Genomic DNA, 24,278 nt, shown 5'->3' with positions numbered 1-24,278 from the left:
TGTGTTTAAAAATAAAAATACATTTTGTCAATTTGTCTGATACATTTTGTTTTTCTGTTTTCATAAATAAAATTTTGTAATTTTTTGTTCATAAAATATTTACTCAATCTGTTATATTTTATATAGTTACAACTTAAAATTATAGCTGCATACTAATGGCCAAACCTTTTTCAGTTATAAGATGTAAAATGTATCACAACTATTGCTCAACACACTTATAACATTGGTGATCACTGTTGTGGGTACAAAAGCTCCAGCTTTAATAAAAGCGAAAATTTCTATAAAGTGAAAAGTAATTTTTCTAGATGAGTATTTTTAAACTTGTATTTTACTTAAGTTATTGTTTATTAAAGACGCATAGATGAAGATTGTCTTGTTACGAGATCATTTAACTTAATGTTCCTCACTTAGAGCGCCCATTTGAAACGTTACCATCAAATACAGAACAAACGGGGCTTTAAACCTAAAAAGCAAATTATCACTAAGTCAGTTTTAGATAAAATAACATTCTAAATTTTCCTTTGGAAACAATTATTGACGATCATTGCCCAATAGACATTCTAAAACCCGAAATGTATGGTTTTTAAAGACCCCCTTCATAAAAATCCTAAAAAGCGCTACAAAACATAATATGAAGAACTTTTTTTGTAAGATTAAGTCGGCTGTTCAGGTGACCATTTTGATTTTTACTTTGCAAACTTAAGAGAGACGTCCCGTTTTAATGATAAATCAATGTGTATCTACATGCTTTTTTTAATTAAAAATATTATTTCACACAATTTGTAATAAAACATTTCAAACTATTTTGTGCTTTATCGTTTAAATGCCAAAAAAGTATACACTGCAAGATTTGCAAGATTCCTAACGGAAAAGCTCTTGGGTACGAGATGAGCATCAGTCATAATTCTAAGACGACTTAAAGGTGTTTAAGGTTTAACGTTGCTCTTATGTGATAAACCTCAAGGTTGTTTCACTACAGTACGTCGCCTCTTAAATGTGTTTATTTCTCATATACATAATATTTGTTTCACAAATTATCCATAAAAAGTTAATGAATGACGGGGAAGCAATACTTGAATCGATTAAGTATTGGGAAATTCAAGTGATTCAACTTCATGCTACATTCGATTGTCAATGGATGAACCACCGAACACAGCGTCTCGACCATCGATAGTCGATCGCAGGTACGAGTGCGAGTGCGAGTGTCAGCTCAGCGCAGAACTGTGCTGTCCGACGCGGCGCGAGTCAGTCAGTGACTAGTGAGCTACAGTCGACACAAGCACAATGCTCTCTGCCCCGACCGCACACATGAACAAGACGCCGTCCACGGTCTCCGTGGCGGGGAAGAACGGCATCGGCGGTTACACATGGGAGTACGCGACTGTGCCGGACAATCGTAGCAACTGGGAGAAGTTCAAAACCACCATCTGGAACCCGGAGACCCACCAATTTCTGGGGCGGACAGGCAAGAGCTGGGGTGAGTTCCGGTCCACCATTCTTTCAGATTAAAACTGTGCGAAACAAAACATAATCCACTAAGAAAACCATTTAAAAAAGGATCACAGCCGAAAAATATATACCGTACACTTTTTCTAAAAGTATTTCATTCATTGACATTTTGTCCTAATTTAAAATATTTAGTGTCTCTTCTGTGCGATGAACTTCCATGTATTGTAAATGTCTCCAAAATCCCGTTAAATTAACTAAATTTAAACACACATTGTTTCTTTTTAACACGCTTTTATTAATGATTAAAACTCTATTGTACTTTGTGAGCTGTTATGATTTCTTTTACTATTGCCACTATCTGCGTTTTTCTGTGCATTTCTTAGTTAGGCAATAAAAAACATAAGTTAATTCACATTTAAATCTTTAAAAATTAAAAAGTAGACATTTTTAATAGCTAATGCGTTGAAATGCAATACAAATTAAAAAAGTTAAGTCATCTTCAAATTTCTTTCCCCAATTGAGTGGAACGTCTCTCCCAAGACACAATGTCTGTTGTAGGGATTTTCAATTACATTGGGGTCATGAATTACATAGGATAATTAATTAGAAAACAATCTTGCGCATGGCTGAGTAGTGGTTTTAGTATAAAGGTTTTATATCCGAGTAGCTGTAACTTTTTTCGAGTTCATATTATTTTCATGTATGTTATTATAAACGATATAGAAATACAAATCTTACGAATGTAATGACTATATTTATAGTTTTACCGGTTCATGTTAATGTTTCATTATCCACACACTAAATACTCGTACATAGGAATAGCAAATAGCTGTAGTGCGTTATTTTAATGCTTATCTTTAAATGCTTAAAGTATAATTAAAAATAATTTATTATACTTTAAAACTCTTAAAAAAATCAGCACTGGGCTGTATTTTAAGTTTTAGGCGTTAAGTGAAGCTATAAAAGTTGTACATCTAAGCTAATGTATATTAATATTACTTTTGGTAAATAATCTATACCGTAGTTTTGGGGATGCGCCTTTCTAATCGAGTGGACACGAGTTTAATCCTCGAGGAAATCAGTTAAAACTGCAAATGAATTTGACTGAATGAATTTGAAATTTCTCTTAAAACATTAGTATTATCGATTAAGAAACGCTTAGAAAAATAAGTTACACGTGTTAATACGTTTTCAAAGACTCTTGAAAATGGTGTTACTAATATTTAAAAATAGAGGTGTTAAGCCGAAAAATAATTTTGAAAATAAAAATGATCATATGCATTAAAAAGGTAAGAAAGCTTTTTGTCCCGATATCATTGGAATACAATTATATTAATACATTACAGAATGTTGTCATATGTACTGATATTCCACCAAAAATTCTTAACACTCATTTTATCTCGTATACGAAACGATGCTATCTATATGAATGTGCACAATGCCATTATGGCGTTCTCAGGGTTGTGAATTTGTACCTAGTTTATTTTACACCAATCTAATAGAATAGACATTTAATACACTAATTACTTAATACTGTTGGACTCAAAATATTTCTTAATGTGTTTTGACGAGTAGGAATACCTGTCTATTCTTATTATTGCTACTAAGATGTATAATTATTCAATTGGAAATGTGTTTTTACATAGATTAGTTAAATAAAGTTTTAAAGTGATGAAAATTGAGGGTTTCTTACACACATTTTGCCATTTATGCTCTCCGAGGATTATAATACAACCTATGGCCAACAGGCGGAAATTTCAACATAAATTTAATTTTACTACCGTATTATTATTATTTAGTTTGTTTTTATAGTCTCACTCATATCACTGATCTTCCTCATTGGTCAATAACACCTGACCATTAGAACTACCGAAAATGAACCTGAACTACCGAACAGCATCGAGGCAAAATACGCAATCCCTGCTAACTATGAGGCTATTAAAAAGCTGAGTACGAAAATAAGTGACACTGTCATAATTCTCATGTCATTGTTTGTTCTATAAACATCATAACAAAACTGTTTTGGGATTGTAGAACATCACTTCCATTCACATATTCCAAAATAGGGATGGTGAAAGCATTCATCGTACAGAAAATGTACGCGGCATATTATGATAACAAAATTACTAATAGTAGATTTTCCACCCTTAACCTGATGGTGTTATTTTTTTCTTGTTGATAAGGATTTTTGAGGTCTACTTGTTGAGTTCTATTTGCTGTTGCAGTCATAAGGTACTACGCACTCATCTATATTTAACCATCATGACGTTTGGACACCGTTTCCGCATTTTTGTTACACGCAGGACTGACAGCGAGTTTTGTCCTCTTATTGGTTGAGTGGCGAGGTCCAAAATGGCAAATGGCGAGTTACTGTCGTTTATTTAAATGTATAAGTTGTGGCGTTCACCTATTTTTTTTATTATAAGTGCCTATTTTCTGTGAGCCATCGAACTTTAACAAGATCGTGTGGAGGTTTTTAGAGTTAAATCTTTGGTTTTAAAAATATCCTTGTATGCAGTTCTTGTATGATCTTAAATGGTTGACATTGGCCAAATAAGTCGTTTAAAGCTAGCGTTTACATGTTTTGGGCGTCCTAAGACTAGGAGTGACAAGATTTGAGTCCTTGGTAGGAAATCGGATATTTGATCGAGCAGAAAAGTCTTAAGAGAATTTTCTGTGTATTCTGACGCTACTCCTGAAGCTTTGAGAAAATGCCAGTACAATCTTCTTTCAGGCAGAGAGAAGATCGCCAATAAAAATTGATGATCGAAGAAAACCTTATCATGGAGAGTTTTACTGTCCGTATATCATAACTTATACAGTTATACTAACAACAGCATCATATGCACTAATCAAAGTTTAGTGTTATTATTCTCATTGATGTAAATGTTATAGTTCGTAAGTAAAGATAAATCTAATTTGGTTTTTTCAATTGTCTCCCTTCTCAATGCAAATGTAAGAAAATCACGTAAATAAAAGTGTCATGTTTTATTAAAAGAACTAATAATAATACCAAATAATAATTAACTCGAATTAATGATTTTCTGTAATCAAAATGAATTAGTATGAAGGGTAAATTCAATACAAATTTGGGGAATATTTTGTGCGTAAACTAAAAACCAACGTAAAGATCGAATTGGCCGAGCAGATTCAAAACACAGAATAAACTAAACAATCCAGTTACTCATACGATAAAGTAAATGAGATACTTACAGATTCTGGGCGAGTTATCGAGTTTGTGGCATGAGTTCAAGGCCTCTGTTCTGGTTTTCTCTACGTAATTACAGTTCATATCGTAGATTCTGTTTATTTTTATTTTAGATCAACACATTAGTACAAATGCTAATACCTAATACAGAATGGAGCAAAGTCATATGAAAGCTTATTAGAATTTTGATAAACTTGACGGACATCATAATTGGGGTCGTTGGCCCAAATTAAGATGAATTAATTTAAGGTCTGACTGTAATATCTTAGTTTCAGCCACATAAGAACAGCGTTAGAGTATTAAATTTCTTTTTTTTAGAAGAATCTTTTTTATTTTTTTTTTCGATAAAAGTATTTTTATAGGTTATTAAAAGTGACATACTTTTGTCCATTCTTTTAAAGATTATGCTATTTACAAGAAGAGCTCAACAGAGTTTGGAAACTGCTAATCGTATCTTTGGAATAAGTGATGACTGACTGAAGTGGCTTCTAAAATGTTATATCCGAAGTAATTAAGATCGCAATTTTGTTTCTTACGGGTTAAACCCCACGGTCGTTTAATTGCATTTCTTTTTTAATGAAACTATAAAATCGAAGCGCGGCTTAAATTATTACATCCATTATTAATTTTTATGACGTTGAAACGGGTTAAGACAAATTGTGCAGTATGTGTGGGATATTTATTAAGAACTTACATCTTGGGTAGAAACGTCTTAATTTCAAAACCTAAATGGGCCCAACGTACAAATAAACTATAGGATTGACATGAAGGTAAAACTTAGCGAGTATTTATTAAATAAAAAACAACGTTGAAATCTTCCCTATTAACCGCATAAGTCCTCTGAAAGACTTCATAACAATCAACGTTAGTCTTTAAATTGTTTTTTAAATGTATATGAATTATAACAATTAACGTAATTAGTAAAAGTTTAGAATTTAGTGAAAATTGCTTCTTATACTAGTCCAATAATTTTAGAAATTCACGTAATGGACCAAGATTTTCCATTTTCCATTCAAAAATGCACTTCAAAGAAACTATTGTATTACCAAAATATGAAATATTTCATGATATTACAGAAATGACTATGACAAAATATAAAATAATTTAAAACTTGTACATTCCGTATTCAAAACTGTAAAGCAATTACCGTGTTAGTTAAATATAAATTTTGTATAATACCTGTAATTGAATAGAGTTATTGTAAAATGTTTTATATTGTGTAAATGTAAAAAATATATAGGAATATACAAAGAGATGGGAAGTCATCATGCGTTCATGTGTTATGTATGCTTTACGCAGAAAAAACCTTTTTCCTAATATTCTATTAAATTACCCTTTAGGTGTAAATGGACTGTGTGCCCTTACAGAATCTTTTTATTAAGTTGATACTGAGTATTATTAGATTAAGAACTAAAAAAATTACCAATCAAACTGTCTTAATTTGGATCGTAAATTGGTTAATCTGTTTGAGTTGGATCGTCAAACTGCATCACTATGATAGTAATCGATTTCGAGCAAAAGTAATCCTTCCGGTTGTCGAAAGTAGATTTTGTGACGAAAGATAATTTCTTATTTCTTATTGGATTTACACATTAAAAAAAGTTCGAGATTAAAGATTTGTGTCTCAAAACAGTTTTGGAAAAGTATTCCAAAACACCTTTTAATTTTTCTCTAAGCCCATAGAGAAAGGATTTGTAAATTTTTAAAGTCTAAACGGCCACCATTTTGGAATAAAATATATGTATGTATATACAATTTTTAACGGGGGGGGGAGAGATTTTGAGCTTGCATGTTTGGTCAAGTTATTTAGAAAATTTCTTAACTGTTGCCATGAAGACAATTGCTATGTAGGCTGATTGTGTATACTAAATCTACCTAGCATTACTATTACGTACCTTCTGTTTTAACTTATTTTGATCGCAGTACTTGGCAGTTAGTGATTTCGGCCATTTCCATAAATCAGTTTATTGAACATTTAAAGATAATGAATGAATAAAAAACAAGCGTTTATAGCTGTTTATAGAGCCGATGTGACCTTTTATGACAATGGCGTCGGGGGAGACTGACCTTTGACTGTGGCATTTCTCTCATGGGCCATACACACTCAGTCAGCCAGACTACTCCTAGATATTTTTGGAGTAAACACCAACACTAGGGGTAACAAAAAATATATCCCTAGAATAGTATAATTTTACTGCATCAACGACTGTTGTGTAAAAAATGAAATAAAATTATTATTATGTCCAACTTGTGACCAGAAAATGAAATAGAAAGACCTCTTATATATGTACTTTTAGTTAATTTCAAGCTCGATTCACCTTTTAATGTTTATTACTTCATTCTAAAAAAGCATTCTCTTAAATCCCTTAAAAGGTTTGAGAACATATAAGAATTCAAAGAGACCAAGTGATGCAAATACTCTATAAGATAACATTTTGCCATAAGCAGAATTTCACATTATTTTCAAGAGTACGACGATGGCCTATTTCCCCCCTATTTTAAATGTTTATTTTTGTTTCTAGTTATTCAGAGATCTCCTTATAGTCGAGATACATACGTAACGTGTACTTTATAAACACGCAACCTGGATATTTTTATATCGATAGAATGATTATTTCCTAAAAAAAGGAATTTATCATCAGCCGCACTGATTTTGTGGAAGTCGAAATGGGAGAGTATGAAAATGGTTAAAACTTTGGAACCATAATAAGGCAGAGTTTGTATACAAGATCAGCCTAATGCAATTGTTCTCATGGTACTCGTAGCATGTACCGAAAGTTTCTGCATAGCTTATAAATGTTTTGGTTAGGCTAAGTTCGTTGGCCAACTTTACTCGCCATTTCGTTTCAATATAGCGACCATTTAAACCTTTGAAAAGTGACAACTCCGTTATTTATGAATTTAAAGAAAAAAAACTAAACTGTTCTGGAATGATTATAAAATTTCCTAAACTTTTTGTCTTAAACATTCTTTTGTATAGAACGGTTTTAGAGATATTGAATACATGTAAATCCCATGAGAATGAATTAATAACATTTCATCTGTCACAAATTCTTACTACTTTTTCTGACTGAGCCGGAAGGCCTATTTTTTCTTAAAACTGACAGTCAGGCACACAAATAATAATTGTATAATCTAGGTGAATAGATTGAAAGTCGACACTTTAAGGGTCTGCTTATGGTTAGCGTGCGCTGATTTAACATTTATTTAATAAGTTTTTAAGTATGTCAAGCTAAGAATATGAAACAAACTTTAACGGTTCAAAATTTTAACCCTTTTGATACCTTCCAAGTTCGACCTTCGCCAAAATTAGCGCGACGGTTGATTTCTTTTTTAGGGTAAATTTCTTACTTGATTAAAAATCAGGTTATGTGCTTATACAGTGAACATTTACAATGAATTCCTGGACTATTAGTTTGAAAAGATGTGATTATTTTAAACATTCCCTTGTGATCTCTGGTGCGCCGTGGTGTGGAGGCGAGACGTCGCGTCGCGCCGCTGCAATTTCCGTATGTAACAAAGTGGGCCAGCCAGCGTCGTGACGCTGTGTTCTAAAAATAAGCATCGGTTGCGAGCGCTTTGGACTCGCGATTTTCTCAATGTGCGAACGTTGTGCCTCATCACTATCTACGGCTCTTTCCCTGTAACGCGAACTTTGTACATTTCTCCATTGTTATTTTCCATAGCACTACGTAACAGTGAGCACAGTTCCTAGAGATAAGCTGAAATATATCATCTCATGATTCAGATTATTCACGGATTCAAGAGTAATTCCAAATTCAGTGTATAACTATCAAAAATTACTTTTAATATAATAACTACAATATTAAACAAAAACAAGGTAGACCACGGGTCGTAACAGGCTTCACTGAGGTTGCAAAATGTTAAATCTATAGCTCACTTAATTCTTGAGAAGTCCTGCAGACGGATAGACAGAATAAAAAAAGAAGTTGTCACAGAAATTATCCATATAAGAATATGGATTATTATAACATTTGGATTATATGTCCGACGTAGTTCTAACCGTCATTAGATTAGGTTAGGTTCCTTCTACCTTATCTGAACCATCATAGAACTCTTTCTTGTGAGAATGAAATTTCATTTAAAATTTAAAATTTTTCTCGGCATATATTGCCACATAGGGTTACATATGTTAATATGGCACATGTTTGAGCCTCTTATGGGTGTATTGAGTTTGTTTGGAAATTTATTTTTTCTGCTATATTTTTGTTGCCATCATGGCTACCCGTAAGACCATTGTAAAACCATGCACCATCATCGAACTGTGTATGAGTCAGTTTCACCTAATTTAGAATTCTTTTACAAAATATTTATTTCAGGTCTTCTTCCCTAAAATGATTACGGTTTCTTCCTTTATTATTATTTTCCTTCCTAAAATATGTAAACCTTAGTATTTTATATCTTTTCAATTTGTTTATAGCCAATTTCTTACATTTGAGTTATTTTGACTGTTTCTATCTCAAGACACTCAATCACTTTGTGGCTCAGGCTGGGAAAAACCCTGTTCGGTATTTTTCTCAAACACGCTCAATCACTTTGTGGCTCAGGCTGGGAAAAGACCTGTTCGGTTTTTCTCAAACACGATCAATCACTTCGTGGCTCAGGCTGGGAAAAGACCTGTTCGGTTTTTCTCAAACACGATCAATCACTTCGTGGCTCAGGCTGGGAAAAGACCTGTTCGGTTTTTCTCAAACACGATCAATCACTTCGTGGCTCAGGCTGGGAAAAACCCTGTTCGGTATTTTTCTCAAACACGCTCAATCACTTTGTGGCTCAGGCTGGGAAAAGACCTGTTCGGTTTTTCTCAAACACGATCAATCACTTAGTGGCTCAGGCTGGGAAAAGACCTGTTCGGTTTTTCTCAAACACGATCAATCACTTCGTGGCTCAGGCTGGGAAAAGACCTGTTCGGTTTTTCTCAAACACGATCAATCACTTTGTGGCTCGGGCTGGGAAAAGACCTGTTCGGTACCTTTATCAAACACGCTCAATCACTTTGTGGCTCAGGCTGGGAAAAGACCTGTTCGGTTTTTCTCAAACACGATCAATCACTTTGTGGCTCAGGCTGGGAAAAGACATGTTCGGTATCTTTATCAAACACGCTCAATCACTTTGTGGCTCAGGCTGGGAAAATACCTGTTCGGTATTAGCCACTCGGGAGCTGATGAAGCGGTTCCTGAGTTGTTTTCGGTTGAGTGGCGAGGCCATATCTCGATACTTAAAAGTGATAGCTAATTTCCTGTAGTATAATTGTAATTTATGACTAAACTTTGCACCTTGCTCGGATTGAGTGAGCAAACTGTCTCCTGCCTGTTAGTTATCTTATATTGTATCATTATTGTAGTTGCAAGTTGATCCATAGCACCTTTAGCCAAGGATTGCTTTGATTCTGGGGAAATAACTTCGGTAGTTTAATAATAATTATCTGCAGTTTTTGTGATAAATGCCTCTGTCTCATAGTGGTAGAAAATACTCTAAAGCTCATTTTTCTACTCTCACAGACCCCTTCACAAGCATTCCAATGACATGATTTACATCCGGTTTTGGAGAGATCCTTTGAACAGACACCTTTCATTTTGAACTGATACAAAGAAACTCTTTTAACAGATATCTTTGTACAGAAACAGATGTTCTTTCAAATTTACATGTTTAAGATTGTTCCTCGTGTAAAAAATCTATTTTCCTCTCTTCAAGGTAGTTAGTTATATTACAGTGGGGAGGGTCAGTTTAGTTAAAACGCAACTCAGATCCTGATTATCAAAAGAACATTTTGTGAAAGATGTGTAGCTTGGAGACGAACTTGTAATACAGAAATTGTAATAGCCACCGTCTGTGTTACCTCGGTGAACACTTGAGCTCGAACGTTACCTTCGCATTCCATACCCGTTATTAAACTAAATTTTTTGTTACAAAATCTATGAAATTGTTCCACGAAGGCCAGATATTGATTGACAACTACTGCTTTTCCAACTTACCCTCGAAATTATTGGAGTTTAAGAATGGCTTCACACTAAAGGCGTGCTAATTAGGCGCTCCACAAAAATTTACACTTTCTAATGGACCGACTGACCAAAACCAATTTGTAACTTGAGTCGCTGACGTATTCAAATACTCACTGAAAGTGAGTAGGAGTCAAGAAAGAAACTAATTTGTGACGTAGGCCTATGTTCATAATAAGGTAAACATCCATTTTACTGATTTTATTATATTTTTGAAAGTGCCTATTGTAGTTTTGAAATTGGTTCATTTGACTTAGCTGTCTGTTTGTATGTTTTAACGTCGTGATTAAACGTAGTTTTTGCGTGATCTTTCACTTAATTCAAAGAATTAAAAAAAACTGGTTTCAAAATTACAGTACTCTTTAAAGTTACAACGTGAAATGTAACAGAAACGACACAACGAACGACAAAATAGCTAAATGAAAACAAAATGTATGTTATTGACTTGTTTTGATCGGTTGAAGATCTTGTAAAGGATTTATTGCTTTTGTGCAATCACATGTCAGTGAAGTATGGTTATTCGAATATTAAACTATGATGGTTGTTTAAAAAGAAAACGATAAAAACTCCTCTCGCATACGGGATAATAGGACATCTAGCTCAAATGTGAATGAATCTCTGGGCAATATTACTACTGTGCATGTACACTGGAAAAGATGCGTTAAATCGAGATCCAGGAAGACATCTCTACCAAGTGAAATGTGAGTCATGCTGGGATACATTTATAAAATTACTACTCTTGTCTCTTATCTGGTTTTGGCCCCTCATTATGAGGACGTTACAGCAAATATGAGTAAATATACAATTTTAATGTTTAACTCATACTTAAATATGAAAATTGCTTTAAACGCTATTTTGGGAATAGAACAGTTGAAGTGGTAACAGTCAATCTAAGAATTACGGTACATACCGCATCGAAAAATTGTCAACATAATAACAACTTAAGATATTTCGGACTCAGCCAGGTGTTGTTGTTTCTCCACAGTGAGGGTGTTAAATCTTAAGATTTTATTAGCAGTTTTTAATCGAAAATATAAAAACCGGCCACGTATTCGTAGGATTAAAACTTGAAATAATATCAAAATTTGTACACTTTGTACAATTGTAGACGTTGTACACATGATTTAATTATATATAGTAATAAAAATTCAAAATATATTCTTCTGAATCCCCTAGTACAAATAACAGGGCTAAGGAGGGTTGACATATAAGCTGGTTCCTTAAAAAAGGCTTGTTACAAAATAACTCCTAGGTAAGTAACTTTAAATTTAGTGAAATAGTAACAGAAAAGTACAATAATATTCAGTTTGGTGTACCAAACTAACATAGTTAGTCTTTTTAAAATGGCTAGGTTGATAGTATTTAATTTATAATCAATTTGAATTTCCTCAACTATTGTGTTTCTTACATGTAGACATTTGAAGTCTCTAAATCTGTTACCTTCTTTAGATAATATATTTTAATACTTTAATTTTCCTCTAATGCTTCGATGGAAAATGTTTAAGGCTGTATTAAAATATTTAAATAGTAATAAACCCAATTATTGGGTTTTACTATGTAGTGACAAAAACACCTTGTAAAGAATCTAAACATATTAAAACAACAGAAAATATAAAAACTTTTACATTTATTATGTGTACTCACTGCTATCTAGAAACATGATCCCCAAAAGTGATTCAATCCTTAATTGCAATCTCTTGTCGTAAATAGGTCAAGCAGTTAAGTTTTTCGATAACCTCTTTCCTGTGAAGGTGAAGGGGCGTGCTTTGATAATCACGGTTCCAAGTGTTATTCTGGTTGTAAAACTCAACTTTCAAGTGTACATTTTACGACAAGTTAGTTAAATTAATCTCTTTTTACGTTAGTTGATAATACATCACCCACATAGATTATTGATGACTGGTTCTAGGCAGTTCGGACCGGTTTGAACAGGTACGGAGAGGTTTGGACCTTTTTGGCAGCGAAGATCATCACACGGTATTAGTTACCACCGGTGTTGATGTCTTGTTTGAGTGTCAGTGATAAGGGATAAGTTCACTTGAGTGCATTCAGAAATTACACGGAAAGCGATTGTGTTATCAATAAAATCAGCTGTGTTATCAATTAAACATATTTTACGCCGAGCTAGTGGTGTAATTCTCTACCGTTTCAAGTATAAGTATGATACAATCAATACTATTCAAGCTATCTCAACTAAATTTCTGAAAATTAATTCAGTATCTTATCCACATTATATATCTGTGCTTTCAGAAAAAAATTTTTTTAGCGAAAAGCGTTTAATATAGTAATCCATGACGGAGCGAACTTCCTTGGTTCCGTTACGGCCTCCCTTTTTAATTACAGTTCTTCATCTACGTTTTACACCTGTTACAAAATATACATTCAATATTCAATACAAGTATGCATGAGTAAAGCATTTCCTGCAGAGGGCCTTTTGGCAGGAAAATATTTTGCAAGCAATTGCAGTAAATAAAATTGAAAATTTCTTTCTTAGCGTCTTCTGAGGCCAAACACATATTACATAGCGGAGTAAAACTTATGGTTTGTCACAAATTGCTCTGCTTCATCGCTCCGGTTTGCATCATCATTTAAGAGTAGAATTTTTATTCAGCTTAAGTTCTTCACATGTGCAACTTGTGCCGAATATGGCAAAAAGTCATAGATTCAATTATCTTTAAAAGGTATATTAAAAATTGTAATTTACATTCTTTTCGGTTACCTTTATACATTTTTCATTTCAGTAAAAGGTATAAAACAAGTTTTTACAGTTTTTCCTCAGGAAATGAAATAATGTGCGATCATAAACAGGCGTTTCTTCGTCCGGCAGGTAAAAGTGTCTTGCCTATTACAAATTCAGGAGTTTTGCAGACTGTCACTCGCTGGGCTCTTTTCGTTGTTGATAACTCTGAAGGGTAAATTTATTACATTAATAAAATCGGACGATGAGGAACGAAGCCACGAGAGGACTTTTGGGAGGGGATCCAGACAAGTGATGTTTTCCCATAGTGGACAAAGAATAAGGCCCCCTCTTAAAAAGTTCTTGACCCGTTTCTTTGATGAGAATGATCTTTCAGCACTGCATGTCAGTAATATTGAATTATTTAAATAAAAATAATAATAGTTTATCAAAACAATCATTGAAAAAAATTGAAAATTGGGGGGTCCGGACCCCTTGGACCCCCTCGCTGCCTACGTCCTTAGGTCGATACCAACATATTATAAAGCAGCCATCAGTTCTAAAAGACCCATAGTTTAATTCTGTATCTCAGACGCCGTTGAAAAGCATTGATATTCTTGATATTTGCACTTACCCCAGCGATAGAATGTACGTCCATGTGCTGTTGTCCAAGAATGCACCGAGAGGCCGCAGTTGCACAAGCCTGGCACAGGTCCAGTCAACTCCACCAGGGGAACTCGTCTTCATTTAGTCGGTTTCAGTTTTTAAATTTGCTTCGTCTATTTGCATATTAGAGATGAAAATTAAGTCCAACAGCTTTCTTTGTGTTACATACTAAATTCTTTAAGTCTTTCAGAAGTCAGAAATCCTTTATTCAGAAATATGCAATATCGTAACATGCAAAAATAACCCAGACACAAAAAATGGCGTGTGTGGGCATTATACCTACTCAGTAATTAAATTATTTTTCATTTTATGTGTGCCTACTTCCATATTAGTATTCCAAATAGTATCCCTAATGCAACAACCAATACATACCAATAAATACATTCTCAGTATTCTACATTACATCTATCACTTATAAATATATAGGGAAATAGTATATAAATAAAGACTTCATAAACAGTAATAACAATAAATAGAATATTACATCTAAATAACAATAACAATAAACGAAACAGAAAAGTAACAAAGCTTAATTGTCATGCAAAAAGAATGTTAAATTGACAAATAAAAAGAAAACAAGAATATAACCACTAGAGTACACAACAGCTCTCATGCTTATCACTCAGTCAAGACCATGTACCGATTTTCCCCAGCGTACCTTACTTTTTGTTTGGAAGCAGAACTACTTTCGGCTAAACTTTACTAAACTTGGAATTCAATAATTAAGCAACAAATAGATACAATACATTATATATAACAACTATAAATAAACTATAGAATCGAAAAGCAAATATAAACTCTGACAGAACATAACAACAATATAAACTATGAAATTAGTCTTAGACTTGAACTATAAACTTAAAGCCTTTCATTCAAGAATTTTAAAGGAGTCTTAACTTCGCCTCTAATTATGAAATTTTTCATTTTCTTAATTTCTTAGCCGCCCAACGTGATTTAGTCTGGTGCTTAAACACACATAAAATGTTGATTATCTACATAGGGATCAGTAGTAAAGAGAAGGTACTTTGAAATGGGTGCATAGGGGTCCAAAAGTTGAAAGGTTTAATAATATTAACAATGGTATGATGGTAAACATATGAAATAAATGGAAATCTCGTGGCAACCATACGCAATACGATCTAGGTTTGTTTTTTGAATTATTAATCACAATGTTGAAATTGAACATACCGAATATACCTACGGAAAAAAAGTTATATGGATCACCCATCTCTGTTCGCTTCCACAGGGTGCATGGAGTTATATGGATGACCCATCTCTGTTCACCCCCACAATGTGCATGGAGTTATATGGATCACCCATCTCTGTTCGCTTCCACAAGATTCATGGAGTTATATGGATGACCCATCTCTGTTCAACCCCACAATGTGCATGGATTTATATGGATCACCCATCTCTTTTCACCCCCACAATGTGCATGGAGTTATATGGATCACCCATCTCTGTTCGCTTCCACAAGATGCATGGAGTTATATGGATGATCCAACTCTGTTCACCCCCACAATGTGCATGTATTTATATGGATCACCCATCTCTTTTCACCCCCACAATGTGCATGGAGTTATATGGATCACCCATCTCTGTTCACCCCCACAATGTGCATGGAGTTATATGGATCACCCATCTCTGTTCACCCCCACAATGTGCATGGGGTTATATGGATCACCCATCTCTGTTCGCTTCCACAAGATGCATGGAGTTATATGGATGACCCATCTCGTTTCACCCCCACAATGTGTATGGAGTCATATGGATCACCCATCTCTGTTCGCTCCCACAATGTGCATGGATTTATATGGATAACCCATCTCTGTTCACCCCCACAATGTGCATGGAGTTATATGAATCACCCATCTCTGTTCGCTCCCACAATGTGCATGGAGTTGTATGGATCACCCATCTCTGTTCGCTCCCACAATGTGCATGGAGTTGTATGGATCACCCATCACTGTTCGCTCCCACAAGATGCATGGAGTTATATGGATCACCCATCTCTGTTCGCTCTCACAATGTGCAAGATATGGATCATGGCTCCCACAATGTGCATGGAGTTGTATGGATCACCCATCTCTGTTCGCTCCCACAATGTGCATGGAGTTATATGGATCACCCATCTCTGTTCGCTCCTACAATGATGCATGGAGTTATATGAATCACCCATCTCTGTTCGCTCCCACAATGTGCATGGAATTATATGGATCACGACCTTGTCCCTTTCGTTCTGTTATTATACCTGTTGGCACTGCATCAAGCGTCACGTCAAATTGAGTACGTAGATTTAATAAGTAATCCACTGCACGTTTAAGATGCTATTTGCGCCTTTTTATTTGTAATATTATGGCTGTAGATAAACCATCGGAACTGTCAGAGTTTGTAAGACAGGATGGGTAACTCTTTTTATAAAATTAATATAAAGTTTATTTTCAAGAAAAGTAAAGATTGAAAAATTAAAAAGTAATCAAGGGATATTAGGAGAATACATTTCGAATTTGGACAAAATCGTCCCATACATAAATAAATTTAGTAGGTCCACTAAACTGTTCACATATTGACACCAAATCTGTTTAGTATCGTTAGATTCCAAAAAAAACTTTTTAATACAACTTTCAAACTAAGTTTTGTTTTAAAAGACAATTTTTGATTTTGCTCTTTTAAGAGAAAGTAAACACCCCGAAAATCCTAAATGTATTAGTTACTATCCATGTATATTACACATTTAACGTTTTATATAAATGATTATCTAATTTCCTTATATTTTTGCAATATAAAAGGGATTCGTGTCATTGCCAACATGAATTTCAGAGAGTGTTGCCGACCAGCCCTCAATAACTTGCAACTGTAGACTCTGCCCAGTCTATACATCCTGGAAACAGTTTTATTCTGTATGTACAAATGTACCCTGATAATGGGCAGTGACGTACACGAATATGAGACTAGAATCAGAGACAACTACCAACCTGGAAGGCACAGAACGGTAGTTTACGAACATTTGCCTTCGTAAGCAGGTGTTTATTTTATCAACAAATGACCAGCTTCCACCAACGCCTAAGGCGTTAAAATCGCGTCTTGAACGCTTTTTAGCATCAATGGTATTTTTAAATGTCGACGAAGTTTAGCATGCAATTGGGTGACCATCAATTTTGAAAGCTGATCCTGGCGTTGAAAATGGTGAAAATTGACGAGTGACTGGAATTAATGAGTGGGAATGTTTATGTGAAAATGTTACACTGTGGATAAAAATATATAAAAATCCAGAATTGTATATAAAATATCTGACTTTTGCCATATTATGTATAATGCATACAGCAATAAAAAAATGTTTTATTTGATTTGAATATCGATAAATCATATTCCCCACCAACTTTTGCCAAAGTCACAAAGGTAACAATACTGCATATATTGTGTTTAAAGTTTGCAGATATCAGTGAAAATTTGCAAATGTTCTACAGACATTGCTTTATCTGAGTGCAAATGTTAATAGCACTCCTGTGTACCTAGGATAGTAAAAAATAATACCGATCAATCTTATCGTATCAAGTTTTACGTCAACCAAAATTTCTGGTTTATCCGCGTCACATATCAGTCAATCCTCTCCAAACCAGATATATCTCGTTAACTTTCGGGTGATTGGCACCTGAGTCTCAGTGTAACAGGCATCATTACATAAACTAATACTTCTTATCGTTGACACATTAGTCGTTTTTATCACACGATATTGTGAAAATTTATCGTCTTCCGGTTATTTTACGGAGTGTTATATTTTAGTGTTGTTTTCCATGGCCTTGATTTAGCCTAAGTTACGTTACATTACAAATTGATTCTGCTTGTAAAATATTTATAGAAATGCTAGAATGAAAATTTGAAAATGGCGTGGCAATTTACAAATCAAATTGATACGCCGTCATTAAAACAAAATAAGTATTAAATTTACTTATATACTAGTGTATAAAATCTAATGATGCCTGTATGTGTGTGTGTGTGTGTGTGTGTGTGTGTGTGTGTGTGTGTGTGTGTGTGTGTGTGTGTGTGTGTGTGTGTTCGTTTGTTTTACTCAATGTCGTAAAAACCCTTGGTTAACATATAGGCCTATCCCTTTTACGAAAATACCCCCGGTTTGCGCCCCACTGGTCTTGAAATCCCCCTTTAACACTCCATTACCCATTATATTTATGGACTTGGCTTAAGGGGAGATGTACGCCCTATACCAGCTCATGTTAATTTTCAAATATTTATGTTCCTTTTTCTCAAGAACTATGATACCTAACGAATTGGAATTTTTAGCACTTCTAAAACATACTATTATACACAAGCCCTGCCACTTTTAAAGATTTACAATCAATATTTTTGGCTTTAGAAGTTTTTTAAGGATACTCAATATTTTTTTTAATTATTTGTTTTTAAAAAAATTTTTATTTTTTTTTATTTTGACCTAGACTTATGAAAGTGGCAGGGATTGTATGAATAGGTACGTTATATATATGATATAAATTTCATGAAGATTGGACAACTAGTTCCTGAGAAAAAGGAACATTTATGTCAAAAAAGTAAATTTTCGGTAATTCACAAAAAACTTTTATGTATACAAAAATATGATTGAAAAGTACCTTTTAAAACATTCCTGCTTCATAGTCTTGTTCCTTGGCCTTATCATCATCAATTAGTTTCTTCCTCACCATTCTTGCCCGTTTCCTAGCTTGCTTTGTCTCTTCTTCACCAGCTTTTTCGGCTTTCCTCACTCGGTCCTCATCAATCTGACGTAGGGTATAAACACAGTTTTGGCCTAGCTTTATACCTAGATCATTAAGTACTTTTATTCTGCCTTGACTTCCTTCATTAAAAGTAATAATACTGTCAAAAACACCAAATCTTAGTGTTTGCAGGCCTACAAAATTTAATTTAGGTATACGCGTCCACAACACAGAATTAAAACATTCTGTGTTTGACCATGGAGACATTTTTAAGCAGGTCTGGTGAAATAATAATATTAAAATAATATTAAGTAATATTAAAAAGTGCAAGTTATGTATATTAAAATGCTCAAAACAATATCCTATCGTTCAGAACGTCTTCGATACGTCTGACCACGGATCCGTGCGCCCGACTAGCATGTTTATAATTTTTTTTTTAGCATATAAATATAACCCAAATATATATGTATTATATATCACTGAACTCAGAAAAATCTATACTTTAAGATAAAAATATAAAAAAAATATTGATTTTTTTTACAATATAGGCGTACATCTCCCCTTAATCAGCAGATACAAAATGGGTTTAATCACCCGTCAAAGTGAAGAATAATATTTATCATAATCTGTACACATTTATACAGGCGATGAAATGTTTGTACTTATTCATCTGTCAAAGTCAGTTACACTTTACAAATGTCATGTTACGTGCAGAAGCTGTTTTTTGTCTTAGTTTCTTTTTTTATTTTAATCAACTACAGTAAAATGCCTTCATATATTACATCATAAGTGTGTTAACTGAAAAGCTAAGGACTTTGACTTTAATCTTTCCTTAGACTTTCTCCACACTGGCCTAAAATAGTTTAGTTGTTATTCAACATGCAACATTGAGGGCTATGTGCAAATAACATATATAAAACACTAAATCATCTTTTGTTTGCCTTTTAGAGATGGCAGCCTCATATGAAATCTACCTTTCTTCCAACTGAGCCGGAAGGTATATTTCAAAATGAAATTGCGTGCAAAGTTGAACTAACTATCAATTGTTGTTGGTAATACTAGTAGGTAACTTCTAGTATTATATTTGTTTATGTAATTAAATAAATTAATATTAAATTTAAATTGTATGATTTTTCCAATTCAACTGACTCGAATAATTTATTTCAAAAATTCAATAATATCATAAGCGTTGAACAGGTAATAATGCGTTGATGGCGTATTCGTTAAAAAAATAGCGCACTTAATGTCGCATATGCCACATTTATGCACTTTTGGCGTGCTTCAAATTTTGGTTCTCCTCACGTATGAGCACCATGGTCATATTTTGCTTCATGAATGGATCGATTTTCCACGCGTCTTGTCACACTGTGAAGGCAACGCCCTTCAATGCTACCAGACTTGCTGTCTGCACACAGACGCGCTCGAGGCTGTGATAACTACGTTAGACCAATAAAAACTCCATAGACACAAAATCGAGAAAACTCTTTCAGTTGTCCGTGTAGCTTTGAATTTGTATTTACTGCTTTTATATTAAATCTGATAATTAACACTAAAGGACCCGGAGTGTCATGAAATCATATTTTTAATGCCGGAACATTTTAAAACACATGGCAAAAGTCAAATTTTTACTGCTAAAATGTTGGCATACACACAACAAGAAATGTCACTTTAACATAGAATTTGAAAATTACTTACATCCGTTGATTCGCCAATTATTCTCACTTCAAGCGACGGATTCAGTCTTTTTTAATTTATGGTCTCCCACTAAAACATGTTTCAAACGAGTTTTTAACACCTTGGACGCTGCTGCGTTTTTATTGGATCTAGTAAATTGTAGAGGAAATGAACACCTGCCTGTGAAGGCAAGTGTTCATAAACCACCGTTCTGTGTCTACCAGTTCGGTAGGTATCTCAGCCTCTAGTCTCATGCTCATGTATATCTCGGCCTTTCGTCATGGCACATTTAGACAAACAAAACAGAGTTGTTTCCAAGATGTAGAGACAGGGCAGAGTCAACGGTTGCAAATTTTTGAAGCTTCCTTGTACGACTCTCTAAAATCCAATTAGGCCATAGTGCAGATCGCTTGTTTTCACAGCTTGAACACTTTCAGGACTTGATTGTTTGCACAAGCTCTCCAAAACATAAACGTGGAAGTGAGTTGGGGGTAAATCAAGCCTCATTCACGCTCATTCATTATAATGGTCATTCATCCTGAAATGAATAGAAATAAAATGATACAACATAGTGTCGAAGGACACTAGACGGACAGGTTGAAGGAGACGGACGGATTGAAGGAGACGGTCGGATTGAAGGATATGGTTGGATTGAAGGAGACGGTCGGATGGAAGGATACGGTCGGATTGAAGGAGACGGTCGGATTGAAGGAGACGGTCGGATTGAAGGATAAGGTCAGATTGAAGAAGACGGTCGGATTGAAGAAGACGGTGAAATTGAAGGAGACGGACGGACTATCCTTTTATGTTTTGATCTCAAAATCAATAGAATTCTTCCTTGGACCAAGCAGAACCTATGTACAAAAGTTTCTAATTTTCAGGACCTTTCTATCAAGAGTTATCGCATTGATGGTCTATGTTCACTTTAATGCTTTAACCCTTAGAGCGAATGCCCGGCTAGCGAAATACCAGTATGGTTCAGTGTCAAGTTTACCTATCAGAGTTAAGTGGCGGAAAACGAAGAGCGGCAGGTGTTCCATTACACTCACAGATCTAACCAGTGATAATTACCTGACAAAACATGTTACCACCGACAGGCAGGTCACGTGGTTTTTAAGAGGGACAGGTCAGTTCGAAGAATGATTACGAATCTCGTATTTGGTTGTCTAGTCATGTAAAGGATGTATTTCAAAATATGTCCATGAAATACAGACGTAAATTAACGCGCACATAATAATTTGTCCCCGATTTAGTAGGCTAATATTTAAATTAAAATTAGTTTGGTCAAAAACTTTACATTACAGCTAAAATTTAAACATTTAATTCTATTTAATTAAGACTATCATTTAAGACTCTGATTGTTTTGTTCTTTCGTAGTAGGCTACTGCATGAAAAATATCTACACACAGTCTATCAACTATTGGCAATATTTTATGCACATTAATAAATGTTGCTAAGCATTCACAAAACGTTTTTATTTTTTCCTGCATTTATTTTTATGAATTAAAGAACTAATAAATTTATATATCTTTAAAAACTTCCTACTCTGTAAAGATTGTTTATCTTTGGTTTACGCTTCATTTGGGTCAGAGTTCGTAGGTGATCCATTATGATCCACATGTTATCATTATATTTTAATTTTCGTTTCCGATTATTTGGATACGGATTTATTCTTCGTTAGGGCTCGTGCGTTTACCTATAGGTTTATCGGGCAATGATAATCTAAGTGGCCTTAAAATGGCGTATGGTTTAAGAAAACATACCGCGCTTATTGACCGACCGATTTGCACCAGGTTTTAAATTTAGTTTAAAGAAATTAAGAATTTTTTGTGCCCTTCCAAAGTATATTTAATTTTTTAGATTTCGAAATTGAACTGGATTAAAATTAAATCTACAGCAACATGTCAAGTGAGCAACCTTAACCCAAAGCATAATAGGTTCACAACCTTTTTTTGCAAAAACCTGAATATGAATCAAGAGCTCTTACTCCAACAAGAATCCAAAGTAACTATTTTTACAAGGAAATTTTTAATCAGCCCATTGTCACGAGATGAGTTGAATGAAAATAAAATTAAATAGCATTAAGTGCAAACATTTATTATTCTCTTATCATAATTTCTTTTAAATAGTTCACCATGTGTAGTTTTGTATTAATGCAGAGACTATAGGCTTCTTCATATATTTCTATATGCCATGCTTAGCTACGGTAAGTAAAATAAAACCCCATTTGTTACTATAACTATACCGTAGCGTGGCCTTTTTACGTAATTGAGATGTCATGGGTTCGATTCCCAAGAAATTCAATACGGTTTTGCATTTGAATTGTTTTCACTTTAAAGCATTTTATACAATCAAGTAAATTGCTGTTGGTGTAGAATGAACCCATGTAGAAAACTTATGTGTTAATCTCTAAATGTGAACTATCTTGCTTCTTATAATTTTGAATCTTTCCTCCTAAACGAGCACTGCTAAATTTCCAAGAAAAATATTTTTCCAATTATATACCGATTGTTTCCCATAATGCCAAACGAAGAGTTTTGTCAACAAAGTAGGAACCAAATATACATATTTCTCCTTCACTATAGTGGAATTAAGTGTCGTTTCATACTTGTGATTATGATCCTTAATACATGTACGAGGATTGCAGGGGTCTTCGATTAGCAAGACGAGGAATTGGCTGAAGACATACGTTGGCCAACTGTCAACCGACGTGTCTGGCTGCCAACTGTGTGACATACGCCAACCTTCATTTGCAAACAATTTCTTTCCCCGATTCTGATGAATGCTTTGCTGCAACAATACAATTTCTTCACAAGTGACAAAAATGAAAGCAAAAATGAATACTTTGAAGAAATTAAGAATAACAGAGATTGTTAAATTGTTGGCTCAGTTAGTTGTTGCCAGTGCGAAACCACATTTAGATTCATGACAGGGGGTGGAGGGTGGGCAGGTGGGCTGGGCGGGGGTGGCGCCAACCTTTGGCGCCGTCCCCGTCGCCCCCGCCACCCGCAGAGCGTCGTCCTTACTAACCCTCTTGTAATAGATTAGATAACAACTCCATATACGGGCATGAATGGTTTAGGTATGCAAATATATTATCAGATTTGAACGTAACATAAATGTCATAAAATTTGTGGTAGTTCTTGCCTGAGCGACAGCGAACAAAACTGGATAAATAGCTCTCCTGTCTTTTGTCAGCACGATAGTATATCTCAAAAACTAATTGAGGCATCGACTTAAAACGTTTGTTGCTTTATTTCTCGTAAGTAGGACGTAGGTACCATCGACTTCCATGATGGTGCATGGCCATTCGTGGGATTTGGCCAAGCGTTAACAAAGCAGAAAAATCTCCACAGGATATCTCGAGAACGGGTAGAGTTATAGAATTAAACTGCTGCATAAGTTGCTACCACTCAGAGGGCTGAAGAAAAAACTCTTCTTCACTATTCTGCTTTTGTGTCTCTCAGTAGGGTGCTTCGAGAATGAAATGAGCTTTGGATTTAAAATTTTAAATGGAACTTGAGAAAAGGCTGTTAGGTGACAGGTAGTCTGGCGTACTTCTACTAAGTGCCTATTTACTTATGTATTACTTATTTGACATATTCGGTTAGATGAACCATTTACATTCATGATATAAAATGCATTATGCTATAAGTAACATGCACTTAAACAGTTACATGCAATGAAAATAACACAATACAATATAACAAAAGTAACGATGAGGACAGAATAATAACAAATGCACTAATAACAATTCAATGCAGGAACAGCCGGTGAATTTAATATGGTAACATGATCATCGTTAAAGGGATAGCAATAAGCGCAGTATAAGTATATAAGAAAACTAAATAAAACAGTATAAACCCAAAACTTCACAA

At 34.4% G+C, this 24,278-nt stretch overlaps 1 protein-coding gene across 1 annotated transcript in view; it reads left to right on the top strand.

The window, feature by feature from the left end:
- The first annotated feature begins 1,221 nt into the window (after positions 1 to 1,221).
- The window catches only part of LOC124364681 (sodium/potassium-transporting ATPase subunit beta-2-like), a 61,872-nt gene continuing 38,815 nt past the window's right edge, over positions 1,222 to 24,278 (top strand). Inside the window, exon 1 of the mRNA XM_046820347.1 lies at positions 1,222 to 1,477. Within this exon, the coding sequence (XP_046676303.1) occupies positions 1,285 to 1,477 (193 nt within the window). The 5' untranslated portion in view covers positions 1,222 to 1,284. The remainder of the gene's footprint in view (positions 1,478 to 24,278) is intronic.

This window comes from Homalodisca vitripennis, chromosome 6, assembly GCF_021130785.1.
Source record: "Homalodisca vitripennis isolate AUS2020 chromosome 6, UT_GWSS_2.1, whole genome shotgun sequence".
Taxonomy (NCBI): Eukaryota; Metazoa; Arthropoda; class Insecta; order Hemiptera; family Cicadellidae; genus Homalodisca; species Homalodisca vitripennis.
This window is presented reverse-complemented; position numbering and strand designations above follow the sequence as displayed.